General features: G+C 38.1%; 1 protein-coding gene across 1 annotated transcript; it reads left to right on the forward strand.

Moving 5' to 3' along the window:
• The first annotated feature begins 258 nt into the window (after window positions 1–258).
• On the forward strand, window positions 259–24524 carry LOC139464030 (fibrinogen-like protein 1). The gene is made up of 3 exons (XM_071245545.1): window positions 259–555; window positions 23416–23518; window positions 23866–24524. Exons 1-3 carry the CDS (start codon window positions 259–261, stop codon window positions 24522–24524), a joined length of 1059 nt encoding a protein of 352 aa, XP_071101646.1.
• Window positions 24525–26414: the final 1890 nt, after the last annotated feature.

Below are 26414 nucleotides of genomic sequence, written 5' to 3' on the forward strand. Positions count from 1 at the left end.
CTTATGGCATTCCCTTGAGGATGTTTAATAACTACATTTGCTTTCCCTATGTTAAAACAGTTTATCGCATAAGCAGTTTGTGAGGTTTATGTGCATAAATAACATCCGTATCTGTTTAGTTCGTGGGCGTACCAATATAATTATCATATTATGTCATATCATTACATCATCTCTCTGCTTCAGTGTCGTAATTGTGAATCGATGAACACTACTGCTAATATCACAGGTGGAAGAGCAACAGTCATTCCTACAAGAGAAATGGCAGCCCTAACCATGCTCGCTATTGTCACATTGTTCCTTCATCACAAAACTAGTGCTGAAGATCATACTAGGAGTATCTCTGTCAAACCGTATTCTGAGTGTACTCAGTTCGTCTCTCCCATAAATGAGACTGTAGTTGACAACATACATAGCATTGCCTCATGTGCTGTACAGTGTGCCACAGACACCAGATGTGTGGCTTTCAGCGTGTCTGCAACTGACCACATGTGCTTGCTTCACCATGAGATGTTCCTGACAAATATCTGCTACAGTGGAAATTGGCGCCATTACAATGTGAGTCAAAACAGTTTTGTTTCATCATATAAATATATTTGCAATGGTTAGGTTACATGATATCCGGATTTGTTGCTTATCATTTAGATACTTAAGTCTTGGGTGTTGTCGTATATCCTCGACCTGTCGACCTATCCTGGTAAATAAAACAAACCTATTGAATACTCATTGGGAATCTTGTACGACTGTACGACTATATCATGAGCATGTGTTTATAAGTAACCACCAAATAGGGATGATACCAGATGTTTGCGGAAAAGTTGATCGTGCCCTGTACAATCGGTTGCACCTGCCACAAACATATGCAAACAAAAAAAATTCAAAACTCCCGACAAGATGCGAGTATACTGGTTGATGACAGTTACATCGATTTTGATAGGATATAACGTGTCACACAGGGGTACAATAATGTTACGGCACTTCAACATCCTGGACAGAGCCTTCAATAATGTCAGTTGGTAAAATCATCACACCAAATTTATAACGAGCAATTATTTATTCACATACGTTTTTAAAATTTATGATGCAGGCCAGTTTCGTTCAAGTAGCTGAGAATAAGATGTCCGCTTACACGGAAAAAAACAGATCTTTCAGATTTACTGTTTGATAATGTGAATCCCTTGCGATTGCAAAGTCCACACAGTCAAATAATATATGTTTGACGGTGAATCTTTCATCACAAGGAATACATTTAGGAGGTTCGTCCTCATCCCCCTTAAGCAGATATGCGTCGGTAAACCGTCTGTGGCCAATGGAGTAAAACAACCTCATCGTGTCTTGACTGACAACTCTAGTAGGTATGACCAACTGTTGGTATAAATTCGTGAAGTTTATTGATTCCTACCTGGGTGTGCCACCGTCTTTGCATGAAATCCCGAGTATAACTCTTGATGGTTGGTTTGAAATCAATGTACGGAATAAGTAGTGGAGTTCGGCTTCGGAGTTACCTGCTATGCCTACACGGCTTGGTAACCAGCAAAAGACGATGTCACATTGGCCAGTAGAAAGATCATTGTATAGTTCTAAAATGTCTAGGATAATAGGATGATATGACGAGACTCTTTTAAGTGCCTGAAGGCAAGACAACGGAGCAGATAAAATGATGATTTTGTTGTTTAATGCAGGTCAAAGCTGTTAATATAGCTTTGGCCTTAGCAGTGGTGATTGAACTATTATCTGGGATTCTTGACTAGACAGTTGATGATGGCATTTGCCACCATCCTTGGACCCGTCTCTAAAACTGGATCTGTGAGAATTTTATTTTGATCGTAATTGGTTATATGCTTGTTGATAAACCAAAGGATTAGTTTCAGTCTTTTCTAGCTGACTTGGAGTTAGATCTACCACTGGCTTCACCATCTGCCAGGGAGGAGAAGACAGAAGTCGGGAATATTTAGATCTATTTTAGCTGCAGTGATGTGTGGTTGAATTCTGATTTCCAGTGTTGGACAGATTTCTAAACAGGTTTTCATATTTCTGGTGTATGTTTCTTGGAGACAAAAAGCTGATGGTTTAAAATCTTGGAATAAGGGAATAAACTATAAACAAACAAACAAATCATCTAGACGGATGGTAGAATGGACCCGGGTTCTATCCATTGGCTGGTCATGTCAAGCCCTGGGCAAGAAAACAGTTTGTTTATTTTGCTTTGTGACATTCTATTTGTGCTCTAAATGTTAAAATTATTATGACTATGTTTACCTAGAGTCTTAGGTGGCTAATCCGGTGAAGTCAGCGGCTGAATAATATTATTCTGTTTGTCTCAAATATCTTGTTATGGGCCAAGCCAGTCTGAATCATATTTGGTAGACAAATATAAATAATCATGTTGTATTTTGCTGCTACACCTTGTAGCCCTCCTGTTGCAGACTGGGTGCTCATGTAGCATTGTCTTTGTTGACACTTGATGGCAGGTGGGGATCAGGGAAAGCCAATAAAACATCGTCATCTGATAAAGATGTCTCTCCAGACGTTCTTTAAATTCTTGGCCAAGGTTCATAGTAATATCATCTACTGATAGAAACCTTCTCAAACATAATCCTTTTGCTGTCTCCTAGGGCATTCAGAGTGCAGAGAAGAAATAAATGTAACCGTCTCTGAACTGGTGTGGAGGTAATACCTTACCTACATTTTGGACATAGTGCCAAGACCTTTTACTGGTGCTAATGTATACATGCATTACAGTGGCACTAATTTGAGCCCTGAGTGCACTAAAGAAATCAAGTGATGCCAAAAACCCTTAACATTAAGTACACAAACAATATATCTTTTTCTGAAGCAAAAGAATGTTCCCCTTCAGTGTCTAAATCCTTCTTTTGCATATTCTGCTGTAGTTTCTATTTGTGTTACTACGGAAGCGTAGTGGGACCACGGTGAATTTTGTTTTCGTCTAAGTATCTCCTACGTAGGACTTAGTATCTCCTACATAGTTCTTACTATCTCTTACGTAGGACTTAGTATGGCCTAGAATCACTAGGAAGTCCTACGTAGGACTTCCTATCTCCTACATAGGAGATACTAAGTTCTTCGTAGGAGATGATAAGTCCTACGTCGGAGATAGTAATTCTAGGCCATACTAAGTCCTACATAGTAGATAGTAAGTCCTACGTAAGTCCTACGTAGAAGATACTAAGTCCTAGGTAGGAGATGATAAGTCGTACGTCGGAGATAGTAATTCTAGGCCATACTTAGTCCTACGTAGGAGATACTAAGTCCTATGTAGGAGATACTTAGACAAAACAAATTCACCGTGGCCCTACTACGCTTCCGTATGTTCCTGCTCTAGTTCCAACTACCCCCAAGGTTACTAAAATCAATAACATATCAAACATTCATATCTTGAGTGACAGATACACAGGTCACACGTTGTGACACATTTATGCTACAAACTTCACAGACAAATTCATAAGCCTCTCAGACAGAGATTCCTTCACAAGATCCAACTGAACCACCATATGAGCGAACATCCGAAAAAGAAATTGAGACAGTTAACCTATAAAAGAGAAAGGAAACCGTTGAGGAGAAAGGACAGGACATTCCAACCTGCACATGGGAGTGACCAATCCACACCTTCTAGCTTCCCAATTGAGCCTCCCTAAATTTGATTCAGTGGAATTGCAGAGGACTCAGGAAGAATTTCAATGCGATACCATGAAATCCATTTAAGCCAGTACAAATTTCATCATTCCTTTTCTGGAGGATCTATTTTTGTGAAGCAGGGTGTCAATAACAGCCCTGTTCTTTTTAATACAAATCTTCAAGCTGTTGCTGTTTGTTAACCTTTCAACATAGTATTTTCTCTGTGGTAATTGCATTTTCCACCGTCCACTACACTTCGACGACCTGATCTTTAAAATCTACATGATCAGCTCCCTAAACCATGCATAATCATTGATGGCGTGAATGGGCATAACCCTCTATGGGGGAGTGTAAACACAAACAATAAAGGGAAGGTACTTAAGGAATGTTTTTCTGATTATAATTTATGTATTTGTAATGATGGTTCAAAAACCTATTAACATCTAACATCAAGTAACTGAAACGTATTCAGTACTTGATTTATCTCTCACAGATTCAAACATATTTAACGATTTTGAACCTATCACTTCTTCACCATTCTAAAAGCCATCAACCCGATGCTTATCCATCTTTACAAATGCCAATGACTCATTGTATGAAATAGTATGTACTTCAAAATTAACCCCTGAATAATTCAAAGATATTGAAGATCCGATTCAGTTGTTTCAGATCAACTCAATGAAATATATTTATCTGCAAATCCACATATTCGTAAACCATGATAAGTCCTACGTCGGAGATATTAAGTTCTACATAAGAGATACTAAGTCCTACGTAGGAGATAGTAATTCTAGGCCATACTTAGTCCTACGTAGGAGATAACATTTAAGAATGCAAAAGCATGGCATGCTTTTAAACAAAGTAAGCGTCAATTTAGTAGGAACTATGTCTACAAAATAAATTCCCGCACTGCTGTGTCCAAGGTGTGGATCACGATACAAAAAAATGAAGGCAAAGGTTCAAAGTTTTCTGTTCACCATCTTGTGGAAGGTGATCAGTTATTAACTTATAATTCAGATATTGCCAACAAACTTGGCGAAAGTTTGGCTAAGCATTCATTGTCGATTACTTATGTCGCTGAATTTAAAATACATCCGAAACAACAAAAGAAACATATTTATTTTAATTCTGATAATGGAAAGACTTTAATAAAATGTTTTCGCATCGTCAGCTACATACTGACCTGGGCAAGCTCATGATGTACCAGTAGGTGCCTATATTATTCTCCTATCTACTCTTGGAGGCGGTCGGGTAGCCTAGTGGTTAAAGCGTTCGCTCGTCACGCCGAAGACCTGGGTTCGATTCCCGACATGGGTACATTGTGTGAACCCCATTTCCGGTGTCCCCCGCCGTGATATTGCTGGAATATTGCTAAAAGTGGCGTAAAACCATACTCACTCACTCACTTGAAATATTTGCCTGATTTATGTCTTGAAACCCTTTTACATATATTTGATCAAATATGGGATTCAGGGAATATTCCTCATTCGTGGCATATTTGTACTCCCTATACCAAAGCCTGGACGGGTTCATACAAATCCCTCTTATTACCGCCCTATATCTTTAACCAACTGTGTCTGTAAGACCATTGAACGAAAGATAATTAGTTTGGTATTTTAAAATCAATAGTCCCCTTTAGAATCCTTTCTTTAGAATGCTATTGTAAACCAACAACACGCAGTATCAGTTTTTTTCGATCTTGACAAAGCCTATGATAGTACCTGGAAGCATGGCATTTTAATGATTTACGTGGTTTTGGTTTGAGAGGCCGTTTGCCTCAATTAATATCACAGTTTTAACAGAAAGAAAATTTCAGAGTTCCACCCTGCCTCGCCATGATAAATATAATGGGATCATGGTAGCCCACAAGGCAGTATTTTGTTTGTCACATTATTTAGTATCACGATAAACAGTCTGTCAAAAGTTTTAAATGGCTCAGGTGATGGGTCGTTATTTGAGAGACAACTGCAATTGCGTCTCAATAAAATCAACAAATGGTCGCTTGTATATCGGCTTAAAAGTTTATCAGACTAAAAGTTGTTGTATACACTTCTGCAGAAAATATAGACAGCACAAGGACCCGGAACTATTTACATCTGGCATACCCATCAAAGTAGTTGAGGAGGTCACGGGCATGGGGCTTACATTCGTCCGACACATGGCCTTCTTGCCACATATAAATAATTCAAAGCAAAGTGCCTGAAAACAGTCAACCCTTCTCCATTTGAATACGGTTCAATCATGTATGGTGAATCCTGTTGACAGTGTAGAGTGGAGGCTGATGAACCTTCTTTAAAAACAACGTTGTTTAAAACGTGTATTACAATATATCAAATTGAAAATCCAACCCGTCAAATCTACCGAATGAATGCGTTTATTTATCCTCTCAACGAAGCAGCAGCAAATATTCATCTTGTTATTATTGCTCCATACCAATTAGAGTTAATCTACATTTAATCTTTCAGCAATAATATGTCCAGTTAAGATCTATTTACGATTCTCACTGCTCCATCTTCACTGATGGATGTAAGGATGGTGTCGATTTTAAAAAAAGCTTCTGACTCCGTTCATCGTTATAAACCATGGTACTGTTTAAGAACTACTGGTCTTCAGGGGAAAATGTAATCTATATTAATCTATACAGTTAAAAGCGGTGTTAAACCCAACTCACTCACTTACTCACTATATTTAAAGCTATGTATTCAAATATTTAATCATGTGTAAGATGTGCTGACGATGTAACCGATTCTTACGACAAGGATGTATCTTGAGCCCGATATTGTTAACATTTTATTAACATTTAATTATATTATGAAATTATGGCTGAGGGTAAACATGGTATTCAAAATTTTAATGTTCACAAATGTGTCAGAAATGTTGATGCTATGTTTTGCCGATGTTGCCATTTTCGTATTAGATTCTGTTGTTGGACTACAAAAACAAAAAGAATGTTAAACTAAAGAGCGGAAATTATTAGTTAACTATGATAAAACAAATGTCGTCATTTTAGGAAGAGGGGGTCAGGTTACACTGAATGAAAGATGGTTTGTCTATGGTAAATGTGTTAATGTTCTACATAATAATACATCCAAAATATACAAATTTGTATATTTCTTACCTCCAGAAATATACAATTTTGCATATTTGGTATATCCAAAAATATATAGTTTGTATATTTTGAATATCCAAGGAATATCCAAGGTTTGTATATATTGATATATTCTACCACTACTTCATTCAGTTTCTTTTTTATTTGGTTCCATACAGAGTGTGGTTGGTTGTTATTCCTTGCGAATATCTTCATTGGAAATGTCCCTGATAATTACGTACCGGACAGTATTCTTGTACGTGTGACAATAATATTTGAACACTATTTTCATATTGACAGCATTTTACAGTATACAAAAATAGAAGATTTCAGCAGACTTTTGTAACAGAAAGATCAATAATAACATTGAATAAGTATGCCAGCTTTTTATAGATAAGATGATCTATATATGCAATTCGTTCACTAGTAGTTTTGTACAATGACGCTACAATGGATATAATGATATGATTGACGGCTTTCTGGGAATTTGTTTGTACAACATTTTGGAATTAGGCTATATATCATTTACAATCAAACAGAGGTAATTTCATTTAAACCATCACATGTCTGTCCCTCGGCAACACAAACATCACATCCTTCTTTTCACACTTTCCGAATATCTTTATGAATTTACTTTTGATACGTTGAATTGACATGAACGTTCCAGGATCATTGTCAATATACATTAGTAACAATTTAAACCCCTTTATTATCCCTCGCCACGAAGTGCAAGGTGGGTATAGGAATGGATGCCGTCTGTCCGTCCTCCCGTCTTTCCGTCCGTCACATTTGGTTTCGGGAGAAGAAAAAAAAAACATAAGTGATATCTTAACCAAACATGGCACATAGATAGGTCTAGTGGTGAACTGGTGCCTTTTACAAATTGGGATATTTAAAGAAAATATTTTTTTGAGTTTCCCTGGCAACGACTTTGACTTACACTGAAAATGGCCGTAGTGCTCGTTTCCGGAGCAGATCTTGAAAACTGTACAATATTTCTTCACCAAACTTGGCACATTGATAGGTCTAGTCGTGAACTGGTGCCTTTTGATACTTTGGGATCTTTGAAAAAAATATGTTTCGAGTATCCCTGGCAACGACTTTGACTTACACTGAAAATGGCCGTTGTGCTCGTTTCCGGAGCAGACTTTGAAAACCGTACAATATTTCTTCACCAAACTTGGCACATTAAAAGGTCTAGTGGTAAACTGGTGCCTTTTGATAGTTTGGGATTTTTGAAAAAATCAAGGATAAAATTTGTAGGTTTTGCTGAACACAAAATTGTAGTAAACAAAAAACATTGGATGAGATGACTAGACTAGTAATTTACAAGTGAGACGACAAATGTGATTGAAACCACAGCAACAAGTGGCATATATAACTCATTCATATCAGCGTGCGTTACATTAAATGAGTATTCCGAATGTTGTTCCCAAAATTTAATTACAAAAGTTGGGACTATTATTTTTTTTATATAAGTAGTTTCTTCTTCACAGATCCTCTGTGATCAACGAGGAACAAATATACTAAATCTGCACCCTTCTTATTTAATGTTCCAAAATGCATATGGACTATGATAAGAACGATGTTAAATTAAAATTTACCATTTGAATGGTTAACATTTTTTTAAAAAACGTTTCGTCACTCGGAGTCTAGTTTCCAATTATGCAAAAGTGATGACTCCAATTTGCTGAGGATATTTGCTATATTAGACCCGTGAAGATCCGGGATAGAATAGGCCTTCAGCAATCCAAACTTGCCGTAAAAGGCGACTATGCTTGTCGTAAAAGGCGACAATCGGGATCGGCTCGCTGACTTGGTTGATGCAACTCATCGTATCCCAATTGTGTTAATCGATGCTCATACAATCACTGGAAAGACCAGCTCATTCAAAGAATATTTATATCTACCTCCATTTTAACTGCAGAATATTTGTTCACTTTTAATCTCTGGCTTATCTTGCAAAACTCACCAGTTACTAAGGGAAAGGTGTTAATCCTACTGGGGAACCATGCAGGTTGCAGGGGTACCGTAAGTCCCCTTGATCCCTTGTATGGTGACCGTACCTTTGTTGCTGGCGACCTATAGTCCCATTTTTATATAGTATCGTTACCCATTTAGCGTTTTTTAATGTTCCCCAACTACTTTTAAGTCAATCTGTGATATATTGCCAGTAATTATACTGTCCTTCGTCGACAGTTTTTATTTATCAATAGCGTATGACTTGTTCAAATCACACACACAAACAAAATCCTCACAATAACGATAACAACGAAATGTGCAAATTAACAAACATGATGAACCTTTTGGTTTGATGTGAATTTTTGTACCATGCATGAAAATATAGCTATATAAGTATATATTTGTTTTCCAGTTTGTGAGTATCCTGGCATAAATGCAAGAAAGGTTAATGATGAAATTCTTGAATACTATTTTTGACATTTATATTTTTGTAATTTCATCCCAAAACCAAAGTCTACTGTTATCCTCAAAGGCGCAATAATATTCAAACATTATTTCAGTCCCTTTTCGATACATACGAATCACGTAAAATCATTTCTTACACACCTGTGGGTGAGAAACTTATTTGAGATAACTTGTATCAAACATGTGTGTGAGATCATATTTCAGGCCAGTGATCAGCTACTCCATGGTGATGACCTGAGGTCAGATTATGACGGACTACTTTCTAGATCGTAAGTCATTGATAAGTTGCTGGTGCTTCAGTCGAATGTCCACCTACGTCTGTTGTTGAACGTAATGGTTTTAGAGTGCAAATAGATATATTCCCGTGTTATGGATTTTCGGACGCCTAAGAAACATTCGCCAATCACAAGAAACGTTAAACATCTCAATCCCTTATCAAAGACAGCTTTATCTAAAAATTAAGCCACCTGAGTATTTACAATGTCTGTTGACACCACAACCCTCGTTATAGCGGGAGGTATTCGCGATAAACATGGCCGTCTGAAAACGTTTGATGTCCGAAAACATATGATCCGACGAATTATATGTCTCTCCTCTTCAACCCTCACTTCGAAGTCGACTAAACTTCGAAATATACTGAACCAAATTAAAAACTTCAAAATCCTAAAATTTTAACATTTTGACCAGTTATCATTGTGGGCCCTTATTGTGTATTTAAACAGCAATGGCCACGTATTATCTTCAGATAACACCCGTTTTTGTGCAGGTGAATCGATCAAAATCATGTGCACAGCACTATAGTGGCAAAAGTGTTTTTTCACGTGCAACTGGTCACGTGGCCATAATACCGCACGTGTTTTCAGCCATACTTAGCAGTCAGTAACCAAAAAAGAAAAACACAAGAAAACAAAAGTCTTTAGGGCCATTTGTCATGCCACGCTTTTCAAATGTGCAACGTGAACGTGCCATTGGCATGTTGCAGACGGGAACGTCCGTAGCTGAAGTCGCATGGGCGATGGGTTGTAGTCGACGGACTGTTTTTTATTTACAGACGCGTCTACAGCAAACGGGTACCACCGCTGATCGCCCTCGGCCAGGTCGACCACGTGTGACGTCACATGTAGAGGATCGTCAGATTGTCTTACGTCACCCCCGTAACCGATTTTTGACGGCTACATCAACCAGAAATGAACTGTTTAGGGGTAGACTGAGTGCGCAAACTGTTCGAAACCGTCTGAGAACTGCTCACCTTCAAGCACGACGGCCATACTGCGGGCCGATTCTGACTCAATTACACAGACGTCAACGTCAATTGTGGGCACAGCGACACTTACGATGGACTCAGAGGAATTGGAATCAAGTCGTCATCAGTTATGAATCCCGATTTCATCTTCGATTTGCTGATGGTAGGGCGAGGGTGTGGAGGCGCCGTCATGAACGTTACGCCCAGTGTTGTGTACAGGAAGTTGACAGATTTCGAGACGGAAGTGTCATGGTGTGAGGTGCTTTCTGTGGCAATGCACGTTCCAGGCTCCTTGTCATCCGTGGCAACCTCAACGCTGCTGCCTACCGCGACCATGTACTGGCACCAGAACTTCTGCCTTTTATGGCAGCACATGGACCTGGTTGGATCTTCCAACACGACAATGCCAGACCCCATACAGCAGTCAACGTCATGGACTGGCCGTCAAGGTCTCCCGACCTCAATCACATCGAACATGTCTGGGATGCTCTAGGCAGAAGTCTGCGCACTCTCCAGAACCAACCACAGAATTTGCAAGATCTTGGCACCATTTTGCAGCAACAATGGCGTCGTCTTCCCAATCATGTGTTCACATGCGGAGGCGTTGTGTGGCAGTTGTCAACGCACATGGTGACCATACACGCTACTGAACTTGTGTGCCATCAGATTCTCGTGCTTGGGACTAAACCGTTGATGTTATTACCGAATACCGTAGGTGCTTGGAACAGATTATGGCTACCACCGTTAATTAAAATCCTTCTTTGGACAATTATGATTAAAAATTACCTTCTCTGAAACATTTGTCCGTTGTATATCATATATGGGATTACTTGTGAAGTTTTTAATTTGACTCAGTATACATCACGCACACTAAAAGTTTTGAATTCTGTTGGAAATTCCCTCTTATAAGTTAAGTTGATTCGTGTATTGGAGGCCATAGGCCCATGTGCATTTCAGTTATATATATATATATATATATATATACTGAACCGCAAAAGAAACGTCACCATGGATAGATATGTGAGAAACCTTATTTGTCCAAACACTGTAAACATACTTTGTGACATATTAAAAAGATGAAACATGTTCTTAAAGTGAAACACAACACTAGTCTCTGAGAAAATGGCATCACAAGTCAGTATCTCGTGTGTCCACCATGTGCATTGATGACTATCGTGCAACGTCGATACATGGAATGGATGAGGCGGTTGATGAAGGCCATGGGCACTTGAGCCCACACTCTGAGAAACGCCTGACGCAGTTCAGCTGCAGTTGTCGCCCTTGGTCGGACGTCATTCAGCCGTCTTTGAATCTCGTCCCATATGCGCTAAGTGGGATTTAAATCGGGACTGAGGGCAGGCCACTGCATGGTTCTGATGCCATTCTGCTGGGGGAAGTCTCTTGTTGCTCTCGCATTGTGGGCACGGGCGTTATCATGCTGAAACGTGCCAAATGAGGTATGGCGTGTAGTCTCAAGACTTGATCAATGTACCGAGCTGCTGTGACACCATTGCCTCTCCCCGGATCGATGTTCTGGAAGACTACAGGGCCGACCCTCTGTACAAGACCAATTCCACCCCACACCATGATGCTCGGACCACCCCTAGAGTCTCCCTCAACAACACAAGCATCCAAATAACGTTCCCCACGGCGTCGCTACTCTTTCTCTCTCTCTCTCTCTCTCTCTCTCTCTGCTGCTGAGATACAGCAACGACTCTCGTCTAAGAAGAGGACTCTTCTCCACTGCTGGTGGCGCCAATGCTGGTGCTGTGTTGCCCACTGAAGACGGTCCCGGCGATGACGTGGTGTCAGAATGGGTCCTCGGTGTGGTCTGTGATAGTGGTCTGTGATAGTGTCTGCTCGTCGATCGTCGACCCACGGTGTCCACTCTAATGTGTCGCTGGTGTATCCCCATAGTCTGTCGAGCACTTTCCGCAGCAGTAACGAAGCGATCTTGAAGATGCTGTCGCACAATCTGACGATCCTGACGTCGAGTGGTGACCCTTGGTCTTCCACTATGTGGTCGGTCATCTGTAGTGTTGGTGGTCTGGTACCGTTGCTGGAGCCTGCATATGGTCCTTACGTGGACTTGCAATGCATTGGCTACTTGCCGGGCAGTTTGTCCAGCTTGCAATCGTCCAAGGGCTTGGTGTTGCTGATTTCTTGTCAGTCTCGGCATGTGGTAGCAATTCAAAAACGAATGAATGTTATCCCATCTGAGTGAATTTTTTATAGGGCAAGAAATGGGGGAACGCATGTGCATTTCAATTCACACGGAACTCACGTGCATCGGGTTACCATTTCCGTTGCCGTGATGCGTTTGGGCGATCGGTTTTATTGTCATCTGCTTTGTGTTTTTTTTAATCATCAAATGTTATTTTTCCGGACAAGGTAATGTTAATTTTTAGAAACTTTGACAAAAATTACCCAGATATTTAAATGACAACTTTTCAAGCAATGTTACTTGGGGTGACGGTTCTTTTGCGGTTCAGTATAGTAACATATAATTGAGGCAATTTACATTGAAAACAATACTTAGGGTATAATATTAGGTCTTTGTACGTAATAATAGAGCTTCCTTCACATACTTAGCTACATTTGTGAGTATACAGTCATTTTGGCTATTTAAGAGATTGCTAAAAGTATTAATACATGGATTGTTATAGAATCTTACAGGAATATACTTTTGCCTTAATGATGTGTAAAACGGGCAGACAAACACAAAATGGACTTCGTCCTAAATACAACCATTGTTACATAGCCGACAATAGCGCTGTGAATAAACAATATCCTCTCTTCTGCCCAGATTACTCCGTATAGGCAATTCACTTAATCTCAGCAGGTACAGCATACGTCTATGGTCTCTATTTCTGAAGGCTGTGACATAATATTCCATGTCCAATAATATCTTGACATGTGAATAATACCTTAACTTACAAGACTCATAAATATTCATCTGTATACTCTGTGTGTTACAATCCAACAAACGTTGTCTAAACAGCTGCAAGAAACAATTAACATCACCAATATTCTGTTCGTGCCACACATAACCAAATCTATAAATGTCGAGGAAATATTTAACATGAGTTGCCCGAGTAAGTCAACCACATCCATCCAGCTTCTTCATTAACAAATAACACTGTCAGGGATATCTTTCATTCATTCTAATAGGTTTACACCAGTATTTAACACACTTCATATGATAATCCACATGCAAACCATATCTTCCACATTCAGCTAATATTGCTGTGCTTGATATCTTAATATCAAACAGTTTACATAACATGTTAACTGGCATATTTACAAAGTGAAACTGCAATTGTTTGATGGCAAACAAAGCCTTATTGAGGGTATCAATGCATTTAGTCCAAGACAATCTATTTGAAAACGGAACACCCAGATAACTATAGTTAAGTACTAACATTGATACGTTTATCATTCAAAAAACATCGTTCATCCTACCTTAAAGTGCCACCTCTTCTGAAAACCAAAATTTCGGTTTTAGACATGTTAATTCCACGTCCCCAGATTTTACAAAATTTGATAAAATATCAATTTTTCTTTGCAGACCTATTACTGTGTCATCGAATATACACAAATCATCTGCATATAGTAAAAGTAACATGTCTATAAACTCCTCTCCATTAAAAATCCCTCGCAAATGACTACTTTCTAACATAGATTGTAATTCAAGGATAAACATGGTGAACAGAAACGGGCTCAATAAGCAGCCCTGTCGAACGCCGCTCAATGATTCGAAATAATGTGAAAGAGAGATGTTTGATGTCCTGACAGCACACTGAATCTTAGAGTATAGATCCTTCAAAACAAACAATAAACGACCGTGTATTCAATTTTTCATTGTTGAATACATCAAGAGCTTTCGGTTAATCGAATCGAACGCTTTACGGAAATCAACAAACGAACATCAAATCTTCCCCGACGTTTAGTGAGATATTTTTGTGCTAAACACTGTAATGTAAATATAGTATGAGTTATACTGTATCCGCTTCGAAATCCTGCCTGAGCTTCAGGAATTGTGTCATAAACGTCCACAAAAGCCTTGAGTCTATCATTTAATACTGTTGTCATCAACTTTCCAAATATATCCATCAGCGTTATTCCTCTATAATTATTGACATCATTTATATTATCTTTCTTATGCAGAGGAACTTCTATACCCTTTGCCCACTCGTAAGGGAATACACCACTATGCATAATCCTATTAAAAACTATAGCTAGGTATGGTATGATTGAAGTGCTGCAACATTTCACCATCGCCGTGTACGTACAGTAAAGTCGATATCTCTGGTAAATAAGTCACTTGAACATAAACAGTTATCAACCAAACTTGCTCAGTCTCCTTTAAAACAAGCTCCCTCTGTATCACCCGAACATCTCCCATTCAGCATGTGAATGTTATGAGTTGAACACGAATCTAGGAGTTCCTTTTCCATCGTCTTTACATATATCATCACGCCTTTGTCTGGGAGTGTCAAAGGAATCAGACACATAGTCATGTTCTCAAAGCTCGGTATATACCGATTCCCATCATGCACAACAAAATCGGACTGATTTCCACACCTGGCGTTAAGATCCCCAAATACTATAAACTTACCATTTTGAAAACGATTAGTAATAAATAAAAAGCTTTGCTCCAGATACTCTATGCTTTGCAGTGGTCTAACATCTGTTACCACGGAGGAGCCAGTAGGATGTATATATGTAAATACAAAGATGTAATCATACAATGAACTGAACAAATTTTTCTCAAAAACTACCAATATAAAATCGGTGAAATCTATACAAACATACTTGATATAGCGCTCAAGTTCAGACCGAACACATACAACCACACCGCCTCGCGGATTGTAATCTATGTAATTTACATAAACACAATAGCCGGGGAACACTGTTGCAATCGTGTCTTTCTCACAGTTTCTCCAAGCTTCGAGAAGACAAAAAATGTCAAACTGAACAAAAATCAATTAATTCAGCATTGTCCAACTTACCCCTTAAACCATTAATGTTCCATGACATAAACTCAAAATGTTTAATAAATTTACAGTCACTCAAGGCAAAGCATACTTACTGTGTGTTTAGAAATCTAAATATCGGATATTTAGTAGAAGGATTGAATTTCAAAATAGCACATTAGTGATCACCGGAATCTGTTTTTCACCAAAACACCAATGATAATTCTGAAACGTATTGGATAGTGTTGAAAAAAATCACGTTTCATGTATGCGGGTAATGAAACGCCTATTAGATCACGTTCATTTCAAACTCAGCTGCGACACATGCATCCCTGAATTCTTCCTAAATTTTAGAATCAAGTGACAAATGGTCATTGTCACCAATACAAATTATCACGATGACATCAAGCGAAATAAAGATAGGGGTGGAAACGAACACCGTGCTCGGAAAACTAAACAAAGCAAAATTAAGATTTTTCACTCTCCGATTTTGAAAGATCAATTGGTCTAGTTGTTGCATACATTGGCTGTCGCGTTTGAGAATATTCGTGGGAAGAGTATCGTAGCACGAATTATGGAATTACTATATATATACACAACAATTGGCAGGGAAATTCAACAGAAATCGTAAAAAGTTCCCGTCCTGTGTGACGCCATGACTGGCGCAAAGTCACGCACAACGCACGCGGTAGTTATCTGCATTTCTGACACATTCTCTTTGTTAAGTTGGAAAACATAAAAAACAAATAACAGTACGCAAATTGTCTGATTGTATCTGATTACTTACATGACACATTTATGTATATACCATCCCTCAATCAACGAAAATCCTCCCCTGAAAATCACGCGTACTGTTGTCAGTGATCACGCCATTTTGTAGACGGTCACCGGCAGTGATGTCATACGGTAATAAACATTGTTGTACATATTTGGTAATTTCTTCGAGGTGATTTTTTAAAATCGGCATCATGCGGGTTCTTTGATCTTATATAGTTTGCACAATCATCATCGCCTTTGTAATCCACAGACGGCGGAAACGATTTTAGGTTAAGGTGTAGGGTCACATTTTTTATGAATAATAAGCAGTACGTCGGATGACGTCACTCATGACCGTTGTGTTATGTATTAATGCGCAATTGCGATCATGGGAAAAGACAAAATGCATCGATTCGATGCTAAAAAGGTGCGATTTTAGGGTGTGTAAGAAACAGATTACTGCACTCGTGCCTGTCAGATACCATTTATCTTACAACGCGTTGTAAGATAAATGGCATTTGACAGGCACTCGTGTAGTAATCTCTATGTCATATGGATTAAATTAAAGTTGTTACAGACCCATGGAATTACTAATCAAGGTTTATTAAATGTCATAAAAATTGAACTCATAAAAGGGGCAATATAGTGGCAATACATTCTCTTCTAAACTCATGTCAAGGACAGGCCGTTTGGGTTCGTGCTCAGGGATAGTGTTACGCAATTGGTGTATTCACGAAATAACATTCAACAAATTATCTACTTAGTCCTGTTCTTTTTGGCATAAATGAACTTGTAAATAGATCATTGGTTATGCTGTCCAAATGCGAGCGGATTGATCCATGCATACTTGGGCTAAGTAAATGAACTACACATTCGTTCTTAAATAGATCATAACACGTCATTTACACGTCATTTGTTTTATCCTGATGGAAATCACGTCCATGTTACTTTTATTGAAAAATGTAAAAAAGGTCTGGTTTCCCCAGCCGACCCAGGTCACGTTTTGCTATTTCCCAATTCTTAGCAAACTGTTGTCTACCCTAAAGATCTTAGATTAAAAATCAGTTATCAAGATTTTTATTCTACATTTAGTTGCTAAGAAATAGTTAATCTTTACATGGAAACTCCCATCGTGTTGCATTGAATGTTCATTTTCAAGATCTCATGTATAAATTCCTAAACTGTTAACACATGTAATTTGTATATTCTGGTTAGACGATAGGTTAATATCTAATTTTTATATAATATCCATTTTTATGAACCTCGCGAAAAGTTGATACCTGTTCACTCGTTTCCTACACATCGTACTACACGGGAGGTCGTATAGTATTCTACATATACACGAAATGAGTGATATTGTGCAAATAACAGTTCATTTTGAAGTATGAACATATCGTTTTTGTTCTTCAAATACCACGAGGTGCAAATTCATATCGTCATTAGGTTGATAAACGGCCTGATTGTAAATATGTTGAGATGTTTCATTGCCTTGCCTAACATCGGTACAGTTTTAATGGTTTTGATTGCATATTGTTCACATTGCATGGAACTGGATTCTTCTTAGCACAATAATCAGAGTATCTCACTAAAGATATCGGGAATTTGTTTCAAACTCTGAGCAAGTTTTGTGCCTGGTGAAATTGTTTGGCATGTACATAAAGGTATATTAGACAACATTTTGCATTTACATAAGTAAAAAATATCAATAAAATCTTAATAAGCCAATGAGTCAATTTCGTCTTCTGAAAAGTGTCTTCGAAAAGGTATTCATATTCATATTCCCCATATTTATAATTTTTATTTGTCCCATTTTTAAAATTAAAATCGTAGTTTGTTGACTCTGCAAACAATATTAAACTGAGCTAAACTTTATTTATATCTAGTAATAAAAAGCAAAATTCCATGGCCATTGCATCAAAACATGATGACTGTTCACATACAATGTACACCGTTTATTTAAACCGACAGCTCAGCACAAAACAAATTCAACACTTTCAAGTGCCTGTAATAAAACCTCCGCCAATCGGCCTGTGCAATCGCACTCTGTGGGCTCATCTGCTTTTTGCACGAGAGCATGTAACTGATCACATTGTGGCAGACCGTAAAAAACCAATCCAAGCTCAGCACTTTTTGTTTTTACACTTACAAGTGATTATAATAGAGATGCAATTATCTCCGTCTGCCAATCCGCTGAGCGCATTAGATCATTATGTTACTCACATACAAAGCAACGCGTCATGAAAAAATACCAGACGCCTCATTCACTGGCCTAAGTACAAGTTAGCTCCCTTGGGGAGTGGTTGCATTCCGCTTTGTCTCTCGTAAAAAATTGAAAAATATTGACATCGGAGCCTAGGCCAATCTAATTAAGCACTTTGGGACAAAATGGGAGTCTCTATAGATGTCTGGAGAGCCAGGATCGGATGTTTTGTACCGCCCCGAGGACACAGGCAGATAGAGAAAAACAAACCCTATTCGACGACATCGGAATGGACAGCCGGGACTGACATGGCCTATCGACACCTCTTGTGCACAGTACTTCTTCTCTCAATATATACCTCAGGTACGATCATCGAAGATAAGATGAAGTATACATGTGATATATTGACAAATCCACCACTCAGTATCGTGGATGCGAACTTTTGTCCTACTGATTGTAACACATCGTCTTTGTTTACATATCGAATTCCGGACCGAGGTGTGGTGCGACTGTTTTGTCCTTGTGTATCATTGCTAATACACCTGTCAGGTGATGTTGAATCGAACCCTGGCCCATTTAGTAAGGATCTGGATGATATGAAATCGGCAATTATTCAACAAATCAAGGCATCCGAAGACAAACTATTAAAGGAAATTGGTTCAGTGAGAGAAGAATTACAAACATTACGCTGTGACGCCACAGATTTACGAAATCAAGTGAGTACGAACAAGGGAGAACAAGATATCATTCGGCTTGATGTGGATGCGGTCTGTCAAAAACTAGACGATGTATATTATGACTTTGACAATGTTGATACACGTCTAGAGAATCTTGAGAGAAGGGGTCGAAGAAATAATATCATTTTGTATGGTGTTCCAGAGGGACCGAGCGAATCCTATGCAATCTGCAAAAACAAAACTTTGGAAGTGTTGAACAATGCCAGGGAAGCCAATAACATAGATCTGCTTGTTCCAAGAGACATTGAGAGGGCACATAGAATAGGACAACGTATCACTGATAGACCACGCCCTGTGATCGCTAAACTTGTGCACTGGGAGGATAAGATGAAGTCTCTAAGTTTGAGAGATTCCCTTCGGTCAAAGGGATATGGAATTTCCAATGACTTAACTTTAAAACAGAGACAAGAATTAAAGAAATGTAAAGATGAAGACCAATCTAAACATTATTTTTACAAAGGTGGTAAAATTATGTCAGCACCCAAACAGGTTACGGATGCTTCAATCAATGTCACGGATAGGAGAAGAGGTGGGGTCTCTGACACAATCAACAATTCACCCAGGAACGAGGGGAGTTCGCGCCCCACTACCCGCAGTCAGGCTACCAGCTCTAGGGGCAGCCAGCAGGACCGCACTACCTAGGGGTGTGGCCGGGGCCCATACCAAGACTCAGAGGATTTAAAAAGTGATGACTCTCCTACAATAAAACTCTTATATTGGAATATATCTGGATTGAAATCTAAATTAGATGACTGTGACTTTGTTTCATATTTACATTCATTTGACATTGTAGGCCTCACAGAGACGTGGATTCAGAAGTTAGACTTCCAGAACAAGTTTGCTGATTATTTATATTATAATAGACCAGGTGATAAGTTACCAAAAGCAGGGAGACTCTCTGGTGGTATCATAGTTATGGTTAGAAAACAGCTGAAAAAATATATTAAGCGGAATTGGGTGAAAGAAAGTGGTATTTACATTCTATTAGATAAATTACTGTTTGGTACTGTAACAGATGTGTTATACTGTTGTGTATATATACACCCAGAAGGCTCAACCTATTATGATAAATGTGCTACTTCTAGAAATGGTGTACTGATGTTTCAAGACGAGCTCCTGGATATTTTAAATCAGATCGATGACGTTTCATGTATTTTGGGGGGAGATTTTAACTCCAGAAGGGGGACAGAACCCGACTTTGTGGACGACGACATTTTGGATTATCTTGAAGGGCGTGATAACTCGTCTTGGGACTTCTTGATAGACCATTTTGATCTGCAGAGATACTCCGCTGACACTATTTTGAATAAGTTTGGTAAATGTTTGTTGAACCTATGTTCTGTTTTAAATATTCATATTATGAATAGTGGTTGTGGCAGTGACGCTGGTATTGGGGACTATACATTCATCAGTAGTACAGGGGCAAGCGTAAATGACTATATTATCTCCACCGTACATATGTTTGAACTCTGTAAAACATTCGACATAGACACACGGTACGAGTCGCAACATTTTCCATTAACAATGGCTTTACGTACGTGTAGGCTTCACTCAGTCATCGAGGGTCATGATGATATTAATTATGCAAGTACATTTAGATTTACGTGGAGAATTGATAAAGAAGAAATATTTCTTTGTAACTTAGCTTTGGACAAGTGTGTATCACTGGTTGAAAAAGCAGTAGATACCGTATTCACAAATATTGATGAAAGTATTGAGTTTATTAGAGAAGCACTCTCCTATGCTGGGAACGAAATGAAGAAAGTGGTTCACGTGGACAAGAAAACACAAAAATGGTTTGATTGGGAATGTCAGTTACTAAAAAGAGAGAGATGTACATGCCTCAACAAATTCAGAAGAGATAAAGATTTACAGTCATTAAGGGAATATACAAGAATTAGAAATCTTTACAAAACCACGTGCTGGGAAAAGAAAATTATATTTCTTGAAAAGAAAAAACAATATTTGGAAGATAACATTAAGTCGTCGAAAGAATTTTGGACAACCCTCCACAAGCTAAATCCACATTATGAGTTTAAAAATAATATTGAAATTGATAAATGGTATGATTATTTCAAAAATATGTTTAGTGGTAATGGTGTTGGGGATGATACCTACTTTGAATTATCAGATCAGGAAACATGTGATAATGACATAACTGCTACAATCCTTGACTCGCCAATCACAAGAGAGGAAATTCAAAAAGCTATCTACGATTTGAAAAACAGCAAGAGTTCCGGCATAGATGGTTTAATTCCAGAATTTTTTAAACATTCTGTTAATATTCTACTCCCATACTTTGAATTACTGTTTAATAAGATTTTAGAAACGTCTTATTTCCCAAAAGAGTGGACTATCGGTGTGATTGTTCCACTACATAAATCAGGATCACATACCGATACCAAAAATTATCGAGGAATTACCCTTCTGAGTGTTTTTAGCAAAATATTTATTTCTATTATTAATAAAAGGCTCACTTTTTGGTCAGATTCATTAGATAAAATTTCGGAAGAACAAGCAGGTTTTAGACAAGGGTATTCAACCACGGATAATATTTTTGTACTTAATGCGATTATTCACAAATACATGCAGAGAAAAGGTGGAAAATTTTATGCAATTTTTGTTGATTTCAAAAAAGCGTTTGATTCTGTAAACAGAAATATAATGTGGTCATTGTTTCTTTCAAATGGGGTGAGTAATAAAATGGGTAAACTATTATGCAATATTTATCAAAATGTAAAGTTATGTGTTAAAAATCGGGGAATATACTCTGATGTCTTCACATGTAACATTGGTGTACGCCAAGGCTGTATTCTTAGCCCATTTCTGTTCTGTTTTTTCATTAATGAACTAGCTGCACAAATTAAGGAAAATTGTACGGATGGTATACGGCTGCATCCAGATATTGTTAAGATATTTCTGTTGCTTTTTGCTGATGATATAGTCCTGTTCTCTAGTACGATAAAAGGTTTACAGAATTTGATAGATCAACTGGAGCTGTACTGTTCTAATTGTAAACTCCAAGTGAACACTGAGAAAACGAAAGTGTTAGTTTTCAAAAAGGGAAATAAACTATCAAGTAGGGAAACATGGTTCTTCAACTCACAACCGTTAAAAATTGTCACTTCTTATAACTATTGAACTGGTCCATCTATATGCTTGTAAACGATTCCTTGGTGTAAAAAACTCTACATCGAGTGTTATGGTATATGGTGAATGTGGACGTGTACCACTTTACATATTTCAGCATATTAGAATTCTCAAGTATTGGTTCAAGATTCTTAAAATGCCTATTGATAGATTACCTAGAAAATGTTACAATATGATGTTATTGTATGAAAAACATGGAAGCCGCAATTGGGTATATGATGTAAAGTCGTTATTAAATGATTGCGGCTATGGGTATGTTTGGCGTAATCAATGTGTACCAAACAATCCAGATTCATTTTTAGTTTCTTTACGCCAGAGACTTAAGGATATATACTTGCAAAAATGGGCATCACATGTTTTAAGTTCAGAAAAATGCAATTATTACAAGCTTTTCAAGACAACAATTTCCCCAGAATACTATTTGTTTGACATCAACTTTAAAAGGTTTAGAATAGGTTTAGCACAATTTAGATGCAGCTCTCATAGACTTAGGATCGAAGTAGGCAGGCATAGAAACATAGACAGAGAATTGAGAATATGTGAGCAATGTGATTTAAATGTGAATGAAGATGAGTTTCATTTTCTGTTAGTTTGTCCAAAATATGACCACCTTAGAAGAAAATATATTGATCTGCCTGGTTATGTACATCCCACTATACAAAGATTTACAACGATCATGTCAACAACTGATAAAGATACTCTAAAAAATCTATCAATGTTCATTTATCATGCTATGTTAATTAGAATATGACCTGTGAAACGGATCTGTAACCACTCCCGAAAACAGAATTGTACTATGGGCCTGAGGCCTTTCAGTATGGAATAAAACTTATCCTATCCTATCCCACTGGCCTGTCAATATCATTGGAAGGAGAGTACGCAATCCCCCCAACAGTGCAGAGTACTAATTTAACATTCCAGTAATGTTACACGCAAATTTAATCGAATCTTGCTCACAATATTGATAGACTTAGCATAGTCCATTTTACACATACAGAACAATTATATAACAATACATAGCAAACAAATTGAGATGTTGTCATTGGTGGGAACAAGCATGAGAAGTTGTTCAGTTTGTGATAGACGATGTAGTTTTTGATATCGCATTTTCAGCTTACACTGCGTCAAAGACGCAGGAATGTTGCGCCAGCCTGGCTTGAAGAATTAATTAATCACACTGACAAATCACTTTTTAACAACTTAAGGTACGGAACCGCTGCATGAATGGGGGCGAATATGACCAGGAAAAACTTACCTGTCAATGTTATGGTGGCTACATCGGTCAGTTCTGTGAAAGGATCATGCAGGGTATGACTTTACATCATAACTGAACTGTCCTTTCATGTTTCAACAATTCTGGAATCCAGACAAAAATGTTAAAGTAAAAACATGCAATCATAAATGCTTTGTTTTGATTAATCCTTTTCTTGGAAAGTGAAAAAGTGAAACACAATTTCATTATTTTAAGAGGTAATTGTCATTTGTAACGTCTGTTAAAAACTAGATCAAAGTCTGTTGAAAGTATGTTTCACGGTTACATCTACGTCTAATTACTTTGAACCAAACAAATCTGGGAACAACTCTTTTTCCTTTTTAATCCTATACGGTTGGGTCGTGCAAAACGCACTTAATAAAAATGCATTTTATTCTTTCAGATTGTTCGGAAGGATTTAGTACGGGCCATTATAACGAGTGGTCAGGGCTATACTTAATTCAACCAAACATAGCGCCTACCCCATTCAAAGTCCGGTGCTCGATGAAAAACGGTGGTAAAACATATATGCAATGGCATGAATATGGATCTACCCATTTCAATCGGTCATGGCAAGAGTACAAAGATGGTTTTGGGGACCTTAACAAGGACTTCTGGCTTGGGAACGAAAAAATTGGTTACATAACAAATGGACGCAGTCATATGCTCACTTTTCGAACTGCGGATATCAGTACCACTGTTAAAAGACAGCGGATATACACACAGTTCAACCTGTCTCAAGATGGCCTGTACAGAATGACATATGAAAGAACATGGGGACATGGGGAGGATCCCGACTATAATGGTGGTGATTGTTTGGGTGATTTGAAGGGACAGCCCTTCTCCACCTTCGACCACGATAACGACGACAGTACTCTGAATTGCGCCCAAGAACACCAGTCTGGATTCTGGTTCAAGAACTGCACTCCCTGTAACCCCAATGGTGTTTGGTCAGATACTTCAGATGGAAAGAGAGCTGGAATACCCGAGGAGATGTTCTGGATACCTGTTACCGGAGATAACCTGATATTGTCTTGCTTGGCTTATTTAGTTGCCATATAATTGCATTTATTGAGGTAAATGTATCATCCGTAATTGTCAATGTGCACAATATGCACGTTGGTTAGGGATTATGGTATTTTGCTGAACATACCATGTGTTTTTTGACTAATACAAATTAACACGTTTCATGCCATGCATTGATATCTTACATAATATAACCAAGGGTTTCATTTTCGCTTTAAACATTCAGATAAAATATTATAAGCAAACTTTTACTTGCTAGTGTGTGTGTGAATAATTGTTGAAAATATATGACATTTTCAACAAACACACAGTGTGTCATTTAAGCAGCTTTGCAAAACTGATAGGTAAGAAGTGAGTAGTGGGACCATATTTTTCACAATTCTTCGCTTTTATTGTATGTGTTCGGTTCGTTAATATGTTCTTATGGTTTAAGATCAACAGATATAATGTCTTGTTCACCTGGATATATGTCAACGGGTTAAAATGTCAACAAAATACGACAAGGTTTCTGTCGTTGATACTCAATTTTATTCTGCATATATGCTGAGAATAAAAGCAAATTCATCTTTATCTTACTTTGTATTTTGATCACGGTGAAACCCGAAACTTCTTGAATGTTGGAAGCAGGTAGAAAAGTCAGTGAATCCAGATAGGTATTCCGTCCACAGTGGGTAAGTAGAAGTACAGTCAGCCTTCTAGAAACTGTGAACTCGCGAAGGCTACTGGAATGGTGTAGTGTGTCCCGCGAGTGAATCAATGTATGTAAGCAAGCTCCTCACAGCGCACGTCTCTACACTAATGCTCTATGGACCTGTGAAGATCCGGGGTAGAATAGGTCTTCACCAACCCATGCTTGCCGTAAAAGGCCACTATGCTTGTCGTAAGAGGCGACTAACGGGATCGGGTGGTCAGGCTCGCTGACCTGATTGATGCATGTCACCGATCCCAATTGCGTGGATCGATGCTCATGATATCACTTAATTGTCTGGTCTAGATTCGATTATTTACAGACCGCCGTCATATAGCTGGAATATTGCTGAGTGCGGCGGTAAACAACAAACCAACCAACGCTCTATGATACCATACTACGTTATATTCCCTATATACTACTTTTTGCAGATAATGTGATTTTGATCCCTAGTACTATTATTGGTCTACAGAAGCAGATTGACATACATTCGGATTATTCAGTTAAATGGAAACTCATTGTTAATCTTGATAAAACAAATATTGGTATATTTCGTAGAGGTGGTCGAGTGGCGGCAAGAGAGAAATGTTTATTTGAAGGTTAATGTATTAATGTTGTGAATGACTACAAATACCTTGGCATATTGCTTACCTATACACTGAATCTGAGTAAGACTGTAATTAATCTCACTAACAGAGCAAAGAAAGCTCTGTTACAAGTCCACTCTGATATCTCTATACTTGGGATTAATTCAACCAAATGTATTTTAAGTTATTTGCTTCTCAAATACAACCTATTTAACTGTATGGGTTTGAATTATTGAGTTGTAAAGTGTTCTATACAATTGAACAGGTTCATCTCTTCCATTGTAAAAGAGTTTTTGAAGGTTGGTATGTCAACACCAAGTAATATTGTTTATGGAGAATGCGGGTCATTCCCATTGTACATTGTTTCTTACACTCGTTGCTTGAAGTTTATGTGTAAAATAATAATAATGCCTGAACAACATGCTTGTGCACCTCGATAGTCTTGGTACATGGGCTCCTTGTATACGTACATTACTTTTTATTACATTTCATTTAGCTGTCCCAATTGTTTATGCAAATGTTTTGATTAAATACTTTCGCATGCGTTCCATTGATATGTTTAATCAGAAATGGCATTCAGATATTTACGAAAGTTGAAGATATGATACTTATCGCCAGTTCAAGTCATTACTTGAAACAGAACCTTATTTA

Source organism: Haliotis cracherodii, unplaced genomic scaffold (assembly GCF_022045235.1).
Source record: "Haliotis cracherodii isolate W230 unplaced genomic scaffold, xgHalCrac1.p SCAF_16, whole genome shotgun sequence".
Taxonomy (NCBI): Eukaryota; Metazoa; Mollusca; class Gastropoda; order Lepetellida; family Haliotidae; genus Haliotis; species Haliotis cracherodii.

Excerpts from the sequence above, each read along its gene's own strand:
- LOC139464030 (XM_071245545.1), top strand. The coding sequence starts at position 259 with ATGGCAGCCCTAACCATGCTCGCTATTGTCACATTGTTCCTTCATCAC. Across the intron at positions 556-23,415 it reads GAAATTGGCGCCATTACAAT|GTACGGAACCGCTGCATGAA; the intron begins GTGAGTCAAAAC and ends TAACAACTTAAG. Across the intron at positions 23,519-23,865 it reads CTGTGAAAGGATCATGCAGG|ATTGTTCGGAAGGATTTAGT; the intron begins GTATGACTTTAC and ends TTATTCTTTCAG.